Source organism: Palaemon carinicauda, chromosome 10, assembly GCF_036898095.1.
Source record: "Palaemon carinicauda isolate YSFRI2023 chromosome 10, ASM3689809v2, whole genome shotgun sequence".
Taxonomy (NCBI): Eukaryota; Metazoa; Arthropoda; class Malacostraca; order Decapoda; family Palaemonidae; genus Palaemon; species Palaemon carinicauda.
In genome coordinates this window covers 123,121,463-123,135,407 of record NC_090734.1, presented here as the reverse complement: position 1 = coordinate 123,135,407, position 13,945 = coordinate 123,121,463, and the positions used below count along the sequence as shown (strand labels likewise).

Below are 13,945 nucleotides of genomic sequence, written 5' to 3'. Positions count from 1 at the left end.
TGTGTATATATATATATATATATATATATATATATATATATATATATATATATATATATATATATGAACAATTTTTGCACGTCTAGACGTGTTTTTCATATTCAAATAAGCCATTTATATTTTTGATACATTAATGCCTGGATTCTCTTAATGACCTCGGGATCAGAGCCCCAGGCGAAATCACACAAAGACAAGAGCTTGTGTCCGGCCGGGAATCGAACCCTGGTCGGCAAGCTTGTATAGACAGTGACTAAACCACTGTCTATACAAGCTTGCCGACCAGGGTTCGATTCCCGGCCGGACACAAGCTCTTGTTTTTGTGTGATTTCGCCTGGGGCTCTGATCCCGAGGTTGTTAAAAGAATCCAGACATTAATGTATCAAAAATATATATGGCTTATTTGTATATATATATATATATATATATATATATATATATATATATATATATATATACAGTATAATATATATATCATAATATATATATATATATATATATATATATATATATATATATATATATATATATATTTATGTGTATATATATATATATATATATATATATATATATATACAGTTTATATATATATATATATATATATATATATATATATATATATATATATATATATGTATATACAGTTTATATATATATATATATATATATATATATATATATATATACAGTTTATATATATATATATATATATATATATATAAACTGTATATATATATATATATATATATATATATATATATATATATATATATATATATATAAACTGTATATACATATATATATATATATATATATATATATATATATATATATATATATATATATATATATATATAAACAGAAGAACCAAATATCCTGCACGTGTTCATGAACATTCTATAACAATTGAACATACACTTATCACCACCATCTTTATCACCAACATCTTTATCACCACCATCTTTATCACCACCAGGGGGCAGAACTAGTAGTGGCAGGTCAAACGGTAGCCGAGCAGCCGAGCGGTCTCCGCGCCAACATCACCGGTCAGGGCCGTAACGGTCAGTTCCTAGTGGCAGTCACCGACTGGAACACGGTCCTCCCGCCAGACCACCACTTGCTGGACCACCTGCATTTAGCGCCTACGCCCAGGAACTTTATCAAGAGGCTCTGGGCTTTCCAGAAAGTGAAGGTACAGTCATCGGGATCTGTGAAGAGAATTATCTTTAATTACGCTATGTTATAATTATTGTTATTATGAAAATTATCATTGGTCATTAAATAGCTGAATCAGCCTCTAATAAATGTAATTCTTTTAAATCTGATACATGAAAATAGAATCAGGAAAATATACATTTTATAGAATAAGAGTCGACAATCGTAGATATAGAATTAAGAAAAACAATGTCGTCAGTATTAAGTGAATGACAAACTAGACAATTTTCTATCCCAGTTCAAAGATAGTTAGCAACTATAAAAAAAAAAGAAAACATGTAGATTCTTTTGTAGTCTGACAAGCTATTAGGGTTGAGATTAAACCCCACTCTTTTTTTTCACACACACACACACACACACACACACACACATATATATATATATATATATATATATATATATATATATATATATATATATATATATATATATATATATATATGCAGTATGTTGTGCAATTGTAGTTTGTGATATACATTTCCTATTGATATTAGGTTACCCGTGATGATCTCTATTACTAAACAAACTAAAGCCTTTGTAAAATCCTGCCATATATCAGGAGAGACTATCATTTACATTGCACTGTAAAATCTCCAAGAACATTGAGATGTCCGAATGGTTAATTAGCGAATGTGTAATCTTGTGTAATCATTTAAAGAAAGAAAACAATTTTAGGGAAGTCTTGATATTAAACTGGGTGGCCTTATCTATTATGGATTTCATACAGTCTTGTTTGGAGAAGTAGGATATCTTATTTTCAGTCAGGTTAAGCCCTGTCAAGTAATCTATTATTTACGAAGCTCTGACTACAGCGCATGCGCTTCAAAAAGTTCTGCATATTCTTTATGATGAAAGTAGCAAGAAAACCAAATTAACTGTAGGATGTGTTTTTTTATTTCCGACAGGATCTTTTATCAATAGAAAAGGCCGCGAAAGGAAATCACGAGAAAGATATAGCGAGAAGGAAAGCTCTACGAATTGCATTAGAGGTATGTATTATGTTTTTCTGGTAGAGTTAGGATTTATAGTTTTATAAAGCTTCCTCTTAAGTAGGTAATTTAATTAAAAATCATTCATTTGCTGTATTATAAATTCAGTTACTGAATTGCCCAAGCAAAATTGAAGCTCCTGTACATGTACTGTGTTTTCTCATTTTCATAGATTTGAAACTGCTTTCAGTTAAAATTTAACTTAAGGACAGCTCAATTTTTTTTAAACCTCACCAATCATGCAGCAAATAATATTTATTACTATATTACAGCACCATTTTGTCACTCCGCTGACGTCGTTGGTTGTAGTTCAGCCGGACAAGGAGAACTGCAAAGACTACGAAGATGACGAAGAAGAAGAGGAGGAGGAGGAAGACAAACATGCACTGGCACCTTATGAGGAGGACCTGGGTGATGAAGATGGAAGCGTCAGTGTTGAATTGGACCCACACGATTCCATAGGACGCGTTTTCAATCCGAAATCTATCCAGGTTTGTTTTTGCAGCTTTATGTAATGTCTAGTTTTCAACTTGACGGTTTTTTAAGGTTAAAACATCAAAGGACTGAATCGTTAGATTTGCTATCTTTAGGTGGTTGGGGTTCTGAAATCTAGCTGCCTTTTGAGAAGGGATGTCATAGAGTCAGAGACCCACATGGCTAAAATGATTGTATTTCAAATGAAATATGTATCACAGAGATAGGTAAAGTATGACTATCTTTCTTCTCTCAGAAGCCGTATAATGTTAAACAGGCCCATGGACCATACCTACTGTGCATGTCACTCAGTAAGGATATTTATCATTAGGAAACGGATCTCCTTTTAGTCTGTTATTAAGCATCTCTGAGTCATAGAGTCCCAAATTCCAGTCGTTTTTTTTTTTTTTGTGTGTGTGTGTGTGTAGGGAACTAGAGGCTTGAGCAGTATAACGTGTATTTTACACCTATTTTTTTGTAAGTATTTGGCCGCGGGGGCATATAAAAATTAGAATAGCGCCAACGTTATCCCTGCGTGTCGTAAGAGGCGACTAAAAGGGACGGGACGAGGGGGCTGGGAACCCCCTCAACTGTAAAAAATTCCTGCGAGACATCGACAAGGAGATGGAGCTGGGGGGAGAGTGACTGCTCCCCGCACTCTAGTTTTGGGGTGTTTAAATGTGCGTGGATGTAGTACGATAGAGAGTAAAAGATGTGAGATTGGAAGTATGTTTAGAAGTAGAAGGATGGATGTATTGGCCTTGTGTGAGACAAAGATGAAAGGAAAGGGTGAAGTGATGTTTGGTGAAATGTCCGGTAGAGTGTCTGGGATTGAAAGGGGAAGAGCGAGAGAGGGTGTGGCGTTATTGCTGAGTGAATGGATGACAGGTAAAGTAGTGGAATGGAAGGAGATATCATCTAGGCTAATGTGGGTAAGGGTTAGGTTGGGTAGGGAATGTTGGGCGTTTGTCAGTGCGTATGGGCCAGGTAGTGAGAAAAGTGAAGAAGATCGGAATGAGTTCTGGAATGATTTAACTAGGTGTGTAGAAGGACTGGGTAGAAGGAATTATGTAGTTGTTATGGGTGACTTAAATGCTAGAGTGGGCGCTGGAGAGGTAGAAGGTGTCATTGGTAAGTATGGCGTACCAGGTGAAAATGAGAGTGGTGAGAGACTGGTAGACATGTGTGTTGAACAAGAGATGGTAATAGGTGCTAGCTTCTTTAAAAAGAAAGATAAGAATAAGTATACGTGGGTAAGAGTGGCAAATGGAAGAGTAGTAGAAAGGGCATTAATGGATTATGTGTTGGTAACTAAAAGAATGTTTGGAAGATTGAAAGACGTGCACGTGTTTAGGGGTATGGCTAACGGTATGTCTGATCATTTTTTGGTGGAAGGAAAATTAGTTGTAGCAAAAGAGTGGGGGAATAGAGTAGGTGGATGTAAAAGGGAGGTAGTGAGGATTGAAGAGCTAATAAAACCGGGGGTAAAAAGTAAATATCAGGAAAGGTTGAAAATGGCATATGATGAGGTGAGAGTAAGAGAAACTGGTAATTTAGAGGAGGAATGGAAGTTAGTAAAAGAAAATTTTGTTGGGATTGCAAGTGATGTATGTGGCAAGAAGGTTGTTGGAGGCAGCATGAGGAAGGGCAGTGAATGGTGGAATGAAGGAGTGAAGGTGAAAGTGGAAGAGAAAAAGAGGGCTTTTGAAGAATGGCTGCAGAGTAATAGTATAGAGAAGTATGAAAAATATAGAGAGAAAAAGGTGGAAGTAAAGCGCAAGGTACGTGAGGCAAAGAGGGCAGCTGACCTGAGGTGGGGTCAGGGATTGGGTCAATCATATGAAGAGAATAAGAAGAAGTTTTGGAAAGAAGTGAAGAGAGTAAGGAAGGCTGGCGCAAGAATTGAAGAGACAGTGAAAGATGGAAATGGAAGGTTGTTAAAAGGAGAGGAGGCAAGGAAAAGGTGGGCGGAATATTTTGAAAGTTTGCTGAATGTTGAGGATAATAGGGAGGCAGATATAATTGCTGTTCCAGGTGTTGAGGTGCCAGTGATGGGAGGTGAGAATGAGAGAGAGATAACAATAGAGGAAGTGAGGAGAGCACTAGATGAAACGAGAGTAGGAAAAGCATCTGGTATGGACGGTGTGAAAGCTGAGATGTTGAAGGAAGGGGGTGTGACTGTACTTGAATGGTTGGTGAGATTGTTTAATATGTGTTTTGTGTTGTCAATGGTACCAGTAGATTGGGTTTGTGCATGTATTGTACCACTATATAAGGGTAAGGGAGATGTGCATGAGTGTTGTAATTCAAGAGGTATTAGTTTGTTGAGTGTAGTTGGAAAAGTGTATGGTAGAGTACTGATTAATAGGATTAAGGATAAAACAGAGAATGCAATCTTGGAAGTACAGGGTGGTTTTAGAAGAGGTAGGGGTTGTATGAATCAGATTTTTACAGTTAGGCAGATATGCGAGAAATATTTAGCAAAAGGTAAGGAGGTGTATGTTGCGTTTATGGATCTGGAGAAAGCATATGATAGAGTTGATAGGGAAGCAATGTGGGATGTGATGAGGTTATATGGAGTTGGTGGAAGGTTGTTGCAAGCAGTGAAAAGTTTATACAAAGGTAGTAAAGCATGTGATAGAATAGGAAATGAAGTGAGTGATTGGTTTCCGGTGAGAGTGGGGCTGAGACAGGGATGTGTGATGTCGCCGTGGTTGTTTAACTTGTATGTTGATGGAGTGGTGAGAGAGGTGAATGCTCGAGTGCTTGGACGAGGATTAAAACTGGTAGGCGAGAATGACCATGAATGGGAGGTAAATCAGTTGTTGTTTGCGGATGATACTGTACTGGTAGCAGACACAGAAGAGAAGCTTGACCGACTAGTGACAGAATTTGGAAGGGTGTGTGAGAGAAGGAAGTTGAGAGTTAATGTGGGTAAGAGTAAGGTTATGAGATGTACGAGAAGGGAAGGTGGTGCAAGGTTGAATGTCATGTTGAATGGAGAGTTACTTGAGGAGGTGGATCAGTTTAAGTACTTGGGGTCTATTGTTGCAGCAAATGGTGGAGTGGAAGCAGATGTACGTCAGAGAGTGAATGAAGGTTGCAAAGTGTTGGGGGCAGTTAAGGGAGTAGTAAAAAATAGAGGGTTGGGCATGAATGTAAAGAGAGTTCTATATGAGAAAGTGATTGTACCAACTGTGATGTATGGATCGGAGTCGTGGGGAATGAAAGTGATGGAGAGACAGAAATTGAATGTGTTTGAGATGAAGTGTCTGAGGAGTATGGCTGGTGTATCTCGAGTAGATAGGGTTAGGAACGAAGTGGTGAGGGAGAGAATGGGTGTAAGAAATGAGTTAGCGGCTAGAGTGGATATGAATGTGTTGAGGTGGTTTGGCCATGTTGAGAGAATGGAAAATGGTTGTCTGCTAAAGAAGGTGATGAATGCAAGAGTTGATGGGAGAAGTACAAGAGGAAGGCCAAGGTTTGGGTGGATGGATGGTGTGAAGAAAGCTCTGGGTGATAGGAGGATAGATGTGAGAGAGGCAAGAGAGCGTGCTAGAAATAGGAATGAATGGCGAGCGATTGTGACGCAGTTCCAGTAGGCCCTGCTGCTTCCTCCGGGGCCTTAGATGACCGCGGAGGTAGCAGCAGTAGGGGAGTCAGCATTATGAAGCTTCATCTGTGGTGGAAATGTGGGAGGTTGGGCTGTGGCACCCTAGCAGTACCAGCTGAACTCGGTTGGGTCCCTGATTAGGCTGAAGGAACATAGAGAGTAGAGGTCCCCTTTTTGTTTTGTTTCATTGTTGGTGTCGGCTACCCCCCAAAATTGGGGGAAGTGCCTTGGTATATAGATAGATAGATTTGCTCAGATGATAATTTAAATAAAACCATGTGGTATTTCCTTTGCCTGGTAAAAATATAAGCTATTTAATCACTAATAGTTTGCCTGTATCTGTATTAAAAAGGAAATTCACAGATTCATTATAAAGTTTCTTTGGCATGAAAGTACATTTCATTTTCTAACATACAAAAATCCCTTTAGACTCCTTTTACTTATGGAGAAAAAATAGACATTCTGGGAATTTTTAATATATCCTCCAAATGATCCTCGCAGGTTCTCAGGGATCAGAATGACTACTACGACACTGACGTCGAAGCCTTCAATGATTTCAACTACGTGAATTTCGGTTCCATGACTGTGGCGAATGGCAGTGAACAGTTGAGAATGCCCTGCGCGATGCTAATTCTATCCGTCGTCTTTCATACTGTAGTGAGTCGGGTGAGTTATGTTATGACATTTTAAATAGTCCTCATACAGTACATACATCCTGAGTGGGGATACTTTAACGTGGTGCAAGGGAATCCTTATACAGTACATACATCCTGAGTGGGGATACTTTAACGTGGTGCAAGGGAATCCTTATACAGTACATACATACTGAGTGGGGATGCTTTAACGTGGTGCAAGGGAATCCTTATACAGTACATACATACTGAGTGGGGGATACTTTAACGTGGTGCAAGGGAATCCTTATACAGTACATACATACTGAGTGGGGATACTTTGACGTGGTGCAAGGGAGTCCTTATACAGTACATACATACTGAGTGGTGATACTTTAACGTGGTGCAAGGGCGTCCTTATACAGTACATACATACTGAGTGGGGATACTTTAACGTGGTGCAAGGGCGTCCTTATACAGTACATACATACTGAGTGGGGATACTTTAACGTGGTGCAAGGGCGTCCTTATACAGTACATACATACTGAGTGGGGATACTTTAACGTGGTGCAAGGGCGTCCTTATACAGTACATACATACTGAGTGGGGATGCTTTAACGTGGTGCAAGGGAATCCTTATACAGTACATACATACTGAGTGGGGATGCTTTAACGTGGTGCAAGGGAATCCTTATACAGTACATACATACTGAGTGGGGATACTTTAACGTGGTGCAAGGGTTGTTTTTCGCCATGATCAGCAAAGCTATACTAGTCAGGGCCACTCATACTAGGTTGGCTTGCTGTGAGCGATCAGACAAAAGAATCCCACCATCACAAGTCTACGTTAGCCAGCTTGGTGGTGAAATTTGACCAAACCCCAGACATGAATAAGGATATTTTCTAAGACCTTTGCCCTGCAATTGACTAGAAACGGCTGTCATATATTCACTATAATACACAACCCACAGAAAAGCAACCATTAGTATAAATCCATCTGACAAACCTTTATTCAAAAAGATCGCTGCTGTGATGAATGATATTGTTCACATCACGAAGTTTAACCCTAATGAAATAACTATAACTTGTTCTGCTTCTCGTTTCAGGTGTTCGCGCTCGGTATACAACTTCCAATCAAATGACAGTTTGCAAAAGAAGGAACGACTTGATCAAAGAGCAAAGTGTGACGTAGAACTGATACCAATTACAATTATTACCACTTTTATTACTACTACCATTTCCAAGGATTGAAAGTGTTTTAGCTTTTGCAATTCATGCAGCGTCCAGAGTGGACGAGCGTAGTGGCACTGCCCGGTCTAAAATTATTGAATTTATCACCATTAAAGCTATCAAATAAGGAATTAGTATTCCCAAAACTATATTTTTCAATGATATCAGAATTTATTCCATATTCTTTCTTCAGAAAACGAAGGGAAACATTTTCTGACCGATCCAGGCAGAACAAACAACCTGATATTAATTTGAAAATGAAATTCAAACAGTCACTTAAAACTGCATCAATGTAAACAGGTTATTAGAGAGTTTATATGAGAATCTTGCCCTCATTCTCTCTCTCTCTCACTGTTTCTCTCTCTCTCTCTCGTCGTCGTCTTCTCAGAAAGACGTGAGAAGTATTGCCTATTTATCGTTAGATTTCTCGATTATCTCTTAAAAAGTAATAATAAACATGTCAGTGCTCATAGCAATATCGTAGTCAAGTTTGTTACAGCTTATTGGGAACAATACATAGATTAGCTCTTTTTTAAGTGAAGTGTTCTTTGTACCGTAGATAAGAGGTAATTATTTTTTTTGAATGCCTGCAGTAACTCAACACTAATCATGATTGAATCTGTAGAGATTAGAAAAGGAAGTTTCAAACAAGCCGGATTCCTTTTTGGGGCGAACCATGCAGACTTTTTAGATAATAAAAGGGAAGGAAAGAAATCTAGCAGATATTACAAGCTAAGATTTTATCCATTATCTCTCTCTCTCTCTCTCTCTCTCTCTCTCTCTCTCTCTCTCTCTCTCTCTCTCTCTCTCTCTCTCTCTCTCTCTCCGGAAAGAAATCTAGTAGATGATACATGCTAAGATTTCAGCTCTCTCTCTCTCTCTCTCTCTCTCTCTCTCTCTCTCTCTCTCTCTCTCTCTCTCTCTCTCTCTCTCTCTCTCTCTCTCCCCACCATTTAGCATGGATCGTTTTTCATAGACTTCCAGGAGGCTATTCGTGACAAATGAAGATAACTTGAGAGAGACAATCCTGAACACATTTTGTTCTGCGAGAACGCAGCCTCTGTTTATCTTCCAAGCGTTACAGCAGAGAGACCGGGACGAAATTGATGGGAAGAAACCCTGGGTAGAATGGAACCTCCCCTCGGTGTCTTCTCCTTGTCTATAAATGGTGTATACTGCAATCAAAATTTTGTTTCAGTGACGTGTGTGATCACGTCGGGAGGTTAGTTACTATAGCAGAGTTAAAAGAAAAAAAAAGAAGCACAACATTTTTTATGGTAAAGAAGTAGGATATTTGGGAAACAAAAAAGAGTTTGCATTACTTCAAGTGAAAATAACTCTTCGCCGTTGTTTAAGATTTCCTATGAAATTCTGAAAAGGAATAATGACAAGGCTTCCATATGATTTTTTTACACTTAGGTGAAAGGTACTCGTTTTTTTTTTCCTCTGCAAGAGTGGGAGTCCACCGCTCGTACCATCAAAGTCAAGAGTTCGGGTTGTTTTTATTTTTATTTTTTTGCAAATATTTAGTGAAAAGAAAACTAAGATTCAAATGTTGTTATGCCGATATATCAAGTTTTATTTACTTTTAGATATTCCCCAGTTAATACTCTATAGAAAGTTAAACACCAGCCCATAAAATCCGGAAATACTGCAAACATACGAAGCAGACATTGTATTGGAACCAGAAAAATTCTTTTGTCAGATATTTTTCTTTTCGTTTTATAAAAGATTTTTTTTTCATTCATTGATGATACCAAAGATTTTGTTCATAACTTTTTAGAAGGAATTTTAATTTTGTAGTGTCAATTTCTCTTCCATTCCTTGTAATTGATTCATACATGAGTGTGTAACATATCTTCCTTTATTAATTTGATAGTATATCCTCTCTGAAAAGGCAAATTTATAAAGGTACCTCCAAATTAACATTAAACAAAAGGGATAGAAATTATTTTGATAGAAATCAAGTGATTTATACAAGGAAAAGTTCCGGAAATGAACACGCGGACCTACATTGTATTAAAGAATTCTTAAACGTTCAGTGGTTGAATCTACACAGACTTTAACTACTTCTGGAAGCAGAACCCACTTGGTAAGTGGGTCCTTTCTGGAAGCAACCATTACAAAAAAGGACTTGAGACATCTCGTAACCCACAATTGCAGTATTAGTTCTTAATAGGTTAGGTTCATATGAAAATGATAATATCTACTTAGTGCCGTAGGTGTCTATAGTTTTTACGTTACTGCTATATTTTCCTATGGATGTTGTTATATGATGAATAGTTTATTAGGTGGGTTTTGATTAAGGTATTTGCAGTTGATAAACGATTTTATCACCTTTTTTCATAGATTTTCAGTTTGAGGTTTTTTTACCTGTAGTTGTTAAGGAGTATTTTATTCCCTCCTCATCTTGCTTTGTCCCAAAAGGTAAATTTTATATTCAAAAGGAAGTAAATTTACATGAAAATTTATATTGATTTTATAAAGCATCTTGCCTGAATGGAAAATGGCACATCTGTCATTTAAAATGAATTGTAAACTATTTTGAATAATTAAAGAGATGAATGTGGAATTCCATACGAGGGGTGTGTTCGGGGACCTAAATTTCTTCCTAATCATATACTGTATTTAGCACCGCTGCTTCTAAGGCCTGTGTACATTACACAGTTACTCTAGGAATCAAGTTGTGATGTCTTTTGAAGGGCTGTGGATTTAGAAATGAAGCATTTACTTCAGCTTTCCGTATCAGACACAGAAGCAGTGACTCTAGGAGCAGCAGTAAATAATTGCATGAAAATAGAAACGATCTTTTAATCAAAATGCTTTGCCAGATGAAATGGTGTGACTTTTGCCAGTCCCTGTTGAAATCTGAGGGTTAACGCATATTTATAAACCGTAGCCTCGTCCTTAAAAATGTTAGTATTGTTAGACAGTGTAGAAATACTTCCAACATCACGTGGATGGAGGAAGACTATGGAATATGGGATCTCCCTCCAAGGAAAGAATAAAATGATATTTTTTCGACCCTCTGAAAAGCAAGATGAGTCATGGAATTGACCGGGTTTAGTGGGGATTTTCTGTTTATTTCCACAATGTTTGTACCAGTGGTCATCCTTAGCATTTTTTAGTCAGGGAAAGTAGATGACTAGATGATAATCTCACGACATTTTTCCATATTATAAGACAATTTTTGGAATGACTTCATATCTGTTCATCATAGATATTCATTGTAGATAGAAATCTAACATTTTACGAGAGGACTATTTTTTATTGCAAAGCGTTATAGGTTTGTATTCTGTGAATTTTGTTACATTTCCCACAGCCAGACCTTCTATGGCATGAGTGTCCTGTTTCCATTAAGTTTGGTGAATTGCAAGGCGGAAGATTGCCGAAGAAGAAAATACGGTCATTGAAAAATATTTGCAATGATGAGTAGAACTTCAAACTCATTCCTTAGGAATAGCGTATGACATTTGGCTTGACAATGATATACATTCGTACACATGCATATATATATATATATATATATATATATATATATATATATATATATATATATATATATATATATATATATATATATATATATATATATATATATATATATATATATTGTATGCATAGACATATTATGATATGTGCCGTATATTTATATAGGGTACACTTTAATAAAAAATAAAATTAAACAAAATATTCATGAATTTTCAACTATTCTACTAAACATTTGTATTTATGACAAGCTAATTGTGAAGTTATCTGTAATTTTATCCAGTTCCTAATCTATAAATTCTATAGGAATTTCATAAAGAAGACTCCGAAGAAGCAGGTAGACATAAGAGCCAGTGTTGTTCAAGAGACATTCAGATTTGTTTTTCCTTTCTCCCTTTAATTTCTCAACGTCTCATTTTCCTAGACTTCGTGATTATGGAAATATATTCAAGGATACTCATTCTAATCAATATTTGTCTTTCAAAGTCGATTTCTTTGCTCTTTTTGGAAGTTATGTCAGGTTTCAAAAGAGGACTTCCCTTTTTCACGTAATTTCTCAGCTAGAGAGAAAATTTCTGACATGCAGCCCTGTTTCGTTCCACTTTTTTTTTCTAAATACAGGTGCTTTTTAACTCTCATTGCGGCTGATGTTAGTACCAATGAAGGATTTTTAACTTTAAAACAAAAGACAGAAAACCTAAAAAAAAATATATACATATATTGGTAATTTTTAAGGGATTTGAGTCATGAGAAGGGCATTTTGTTTTTTCTTGCTGAAACTGCCTGACTGTGGCTTCATAAAGACTAACCCATTGTATATTTTGGATGCTCGTGGGAGTAAATCCCATAATGAATAGAAAGGGTTAAGGGACACTTAACAAACTGGCCCATAATGCATGGGAAGGTTTATGGGAAACTAATACAATTTGCATAGTGAGGCTCAAAGTAGGCCTCTTAACATTTGTTGGGGATGTGTAATGGGATAGGTACTTAGAAGAAAAGGGTGGGGGGCACATGGGAGACTGACACGTTATCAGAGAGAAGGCTCATGGTAGATACTATCCCTTGGATTACTAAAAGAAAAAAAAAAGGCTTGTGGGAGACTGACTCGGTGGTCAGTGGGATTACTAATGGAAGACTGACTGTGCAGTAGAAATGGGGAAGATTAGGGGAGACTCGAATAAATGGAAAAGCTTTAAGGGAAAAAGAGTCACATGATGAATTATGGAGGGTAGAAACAGTTGAACAACCGTCCATACCGCTGAGAATAACCTGTCTGTTTATCTCCGATGTCTGGAGACTTCTAGAAGCTTTAAGAGATTTTATTCATGTTTCTTGTTTACATAGAACTCAAATTTAAAAAAAAAATAAATTAACTTTTAAGAAAATGTTCTTTGGAAGTGATTAGCTTAATTGTAAACAGACAAAAATGTTTCGAAGCTGACACATCTGTCAAAGAAAATAAATACCAAGTGATTATATGTATACATATCTTACATGTGTATGTACATGTATGTATGTATATAATCAATCATTCTCTTGATTCTAGTTCCACATCGTTCAAGAATCGTACTATAGAGTTAAGGCTGATTATTCTCTTCCTCCTTCAAGTCAGTGACAAGAGGTCGAAACGTTTATTATGCTCCTTTTCCTTGTCATATACGGTACTTCATTTGTGGGTGTTTTTTGAATAATTGTTGGTAATGTGCATGGGTTGGGGGAGTGTTATTGATATATCTAAGAATGAAATAATATTTCAAGTGTTCATAGTGTACTCTCGGTGTTGTACATTGTTTTAAATAAAGAAATCTAGTTACTTGGTCTTTTCATTATCCTTGCCTCTTTCACATGGTCGGTCGACCGTAAGACTATGCATCAAGTTACAAGCCGTCGTTAAACAGGTCTACAGGTAGGTTGCTCTTTCACTTGACGTCGATTTTACAGATCAGCATTGCTGGAGATTGATTTATTTTTATTTTGCACTAAATTCATTAATATTGTTTTATTATTTAGTTAAGGTCGATAAGAAAATTAGTTCGTTCAAAATATATGAAGAGTTTTAGATATGGAATTTAGATCCTACAATTGCTGGTTGACAAATCATGGAGCTTTTTTAATTGGTTGTGAAGGACCAGGAGTAAAATTTGAAAAGTTGTGACTGAAAAAAAACATTTTGAAAGGTAAACAAACACAAGAACACCACCTAACCTAAGGTTCCCCACCTAACCTAACCTAGGAGCCGTAACCTTGTCTTGCAGCGGGCCCATTATACTGTCATATTCGTAGCTTGCCCTAAGACTAAGGCTCAACCCTGTGTTTGCATCCC

At 36.8% G+C, this 13,945-nt stretch overlaps 1 protein-coding gene across 2 annotated transcripts in view; it reads left to right on the top strand.

The window, feature by feature from the left end:
• LOC137648724 (inter-alpha-trypsin inhibitor heavy chain H4-like) overlaps positions 1–8,953 on the top strand; it is a 23,364-nt gene extending 14,411 nt beyond the window's left edge. For both annotated transcript variants that reach the window (XM_068381780.1, XM_068381779.1), the window contains 5 exons: positions 974–1,189; positions 2,118–2,201; positions 2,474–2,692; positions 6,790–6,954; positions 8,007–8,953. In XM_068381780.1, coding sequence (XP_068237881.1) covers positions 974–1,189; positions 2,118–2,201; positions 2,474–2,692; positions 6,790–6,954; positions 8,007–8,042 — 720 coding nt within the window. In that variant the 3' untranslated portion in view covers positions 8,043–8,953. The remainder of the gene's footprint in view (positions 1–973; positions 1,190–2,117; positions 2,202–2,473; positions 2,693–6,789; positions 6,955–8,006) is intronic.
• Positions 8,954–13,945: the final 4,992 nt, after the last annotated feature.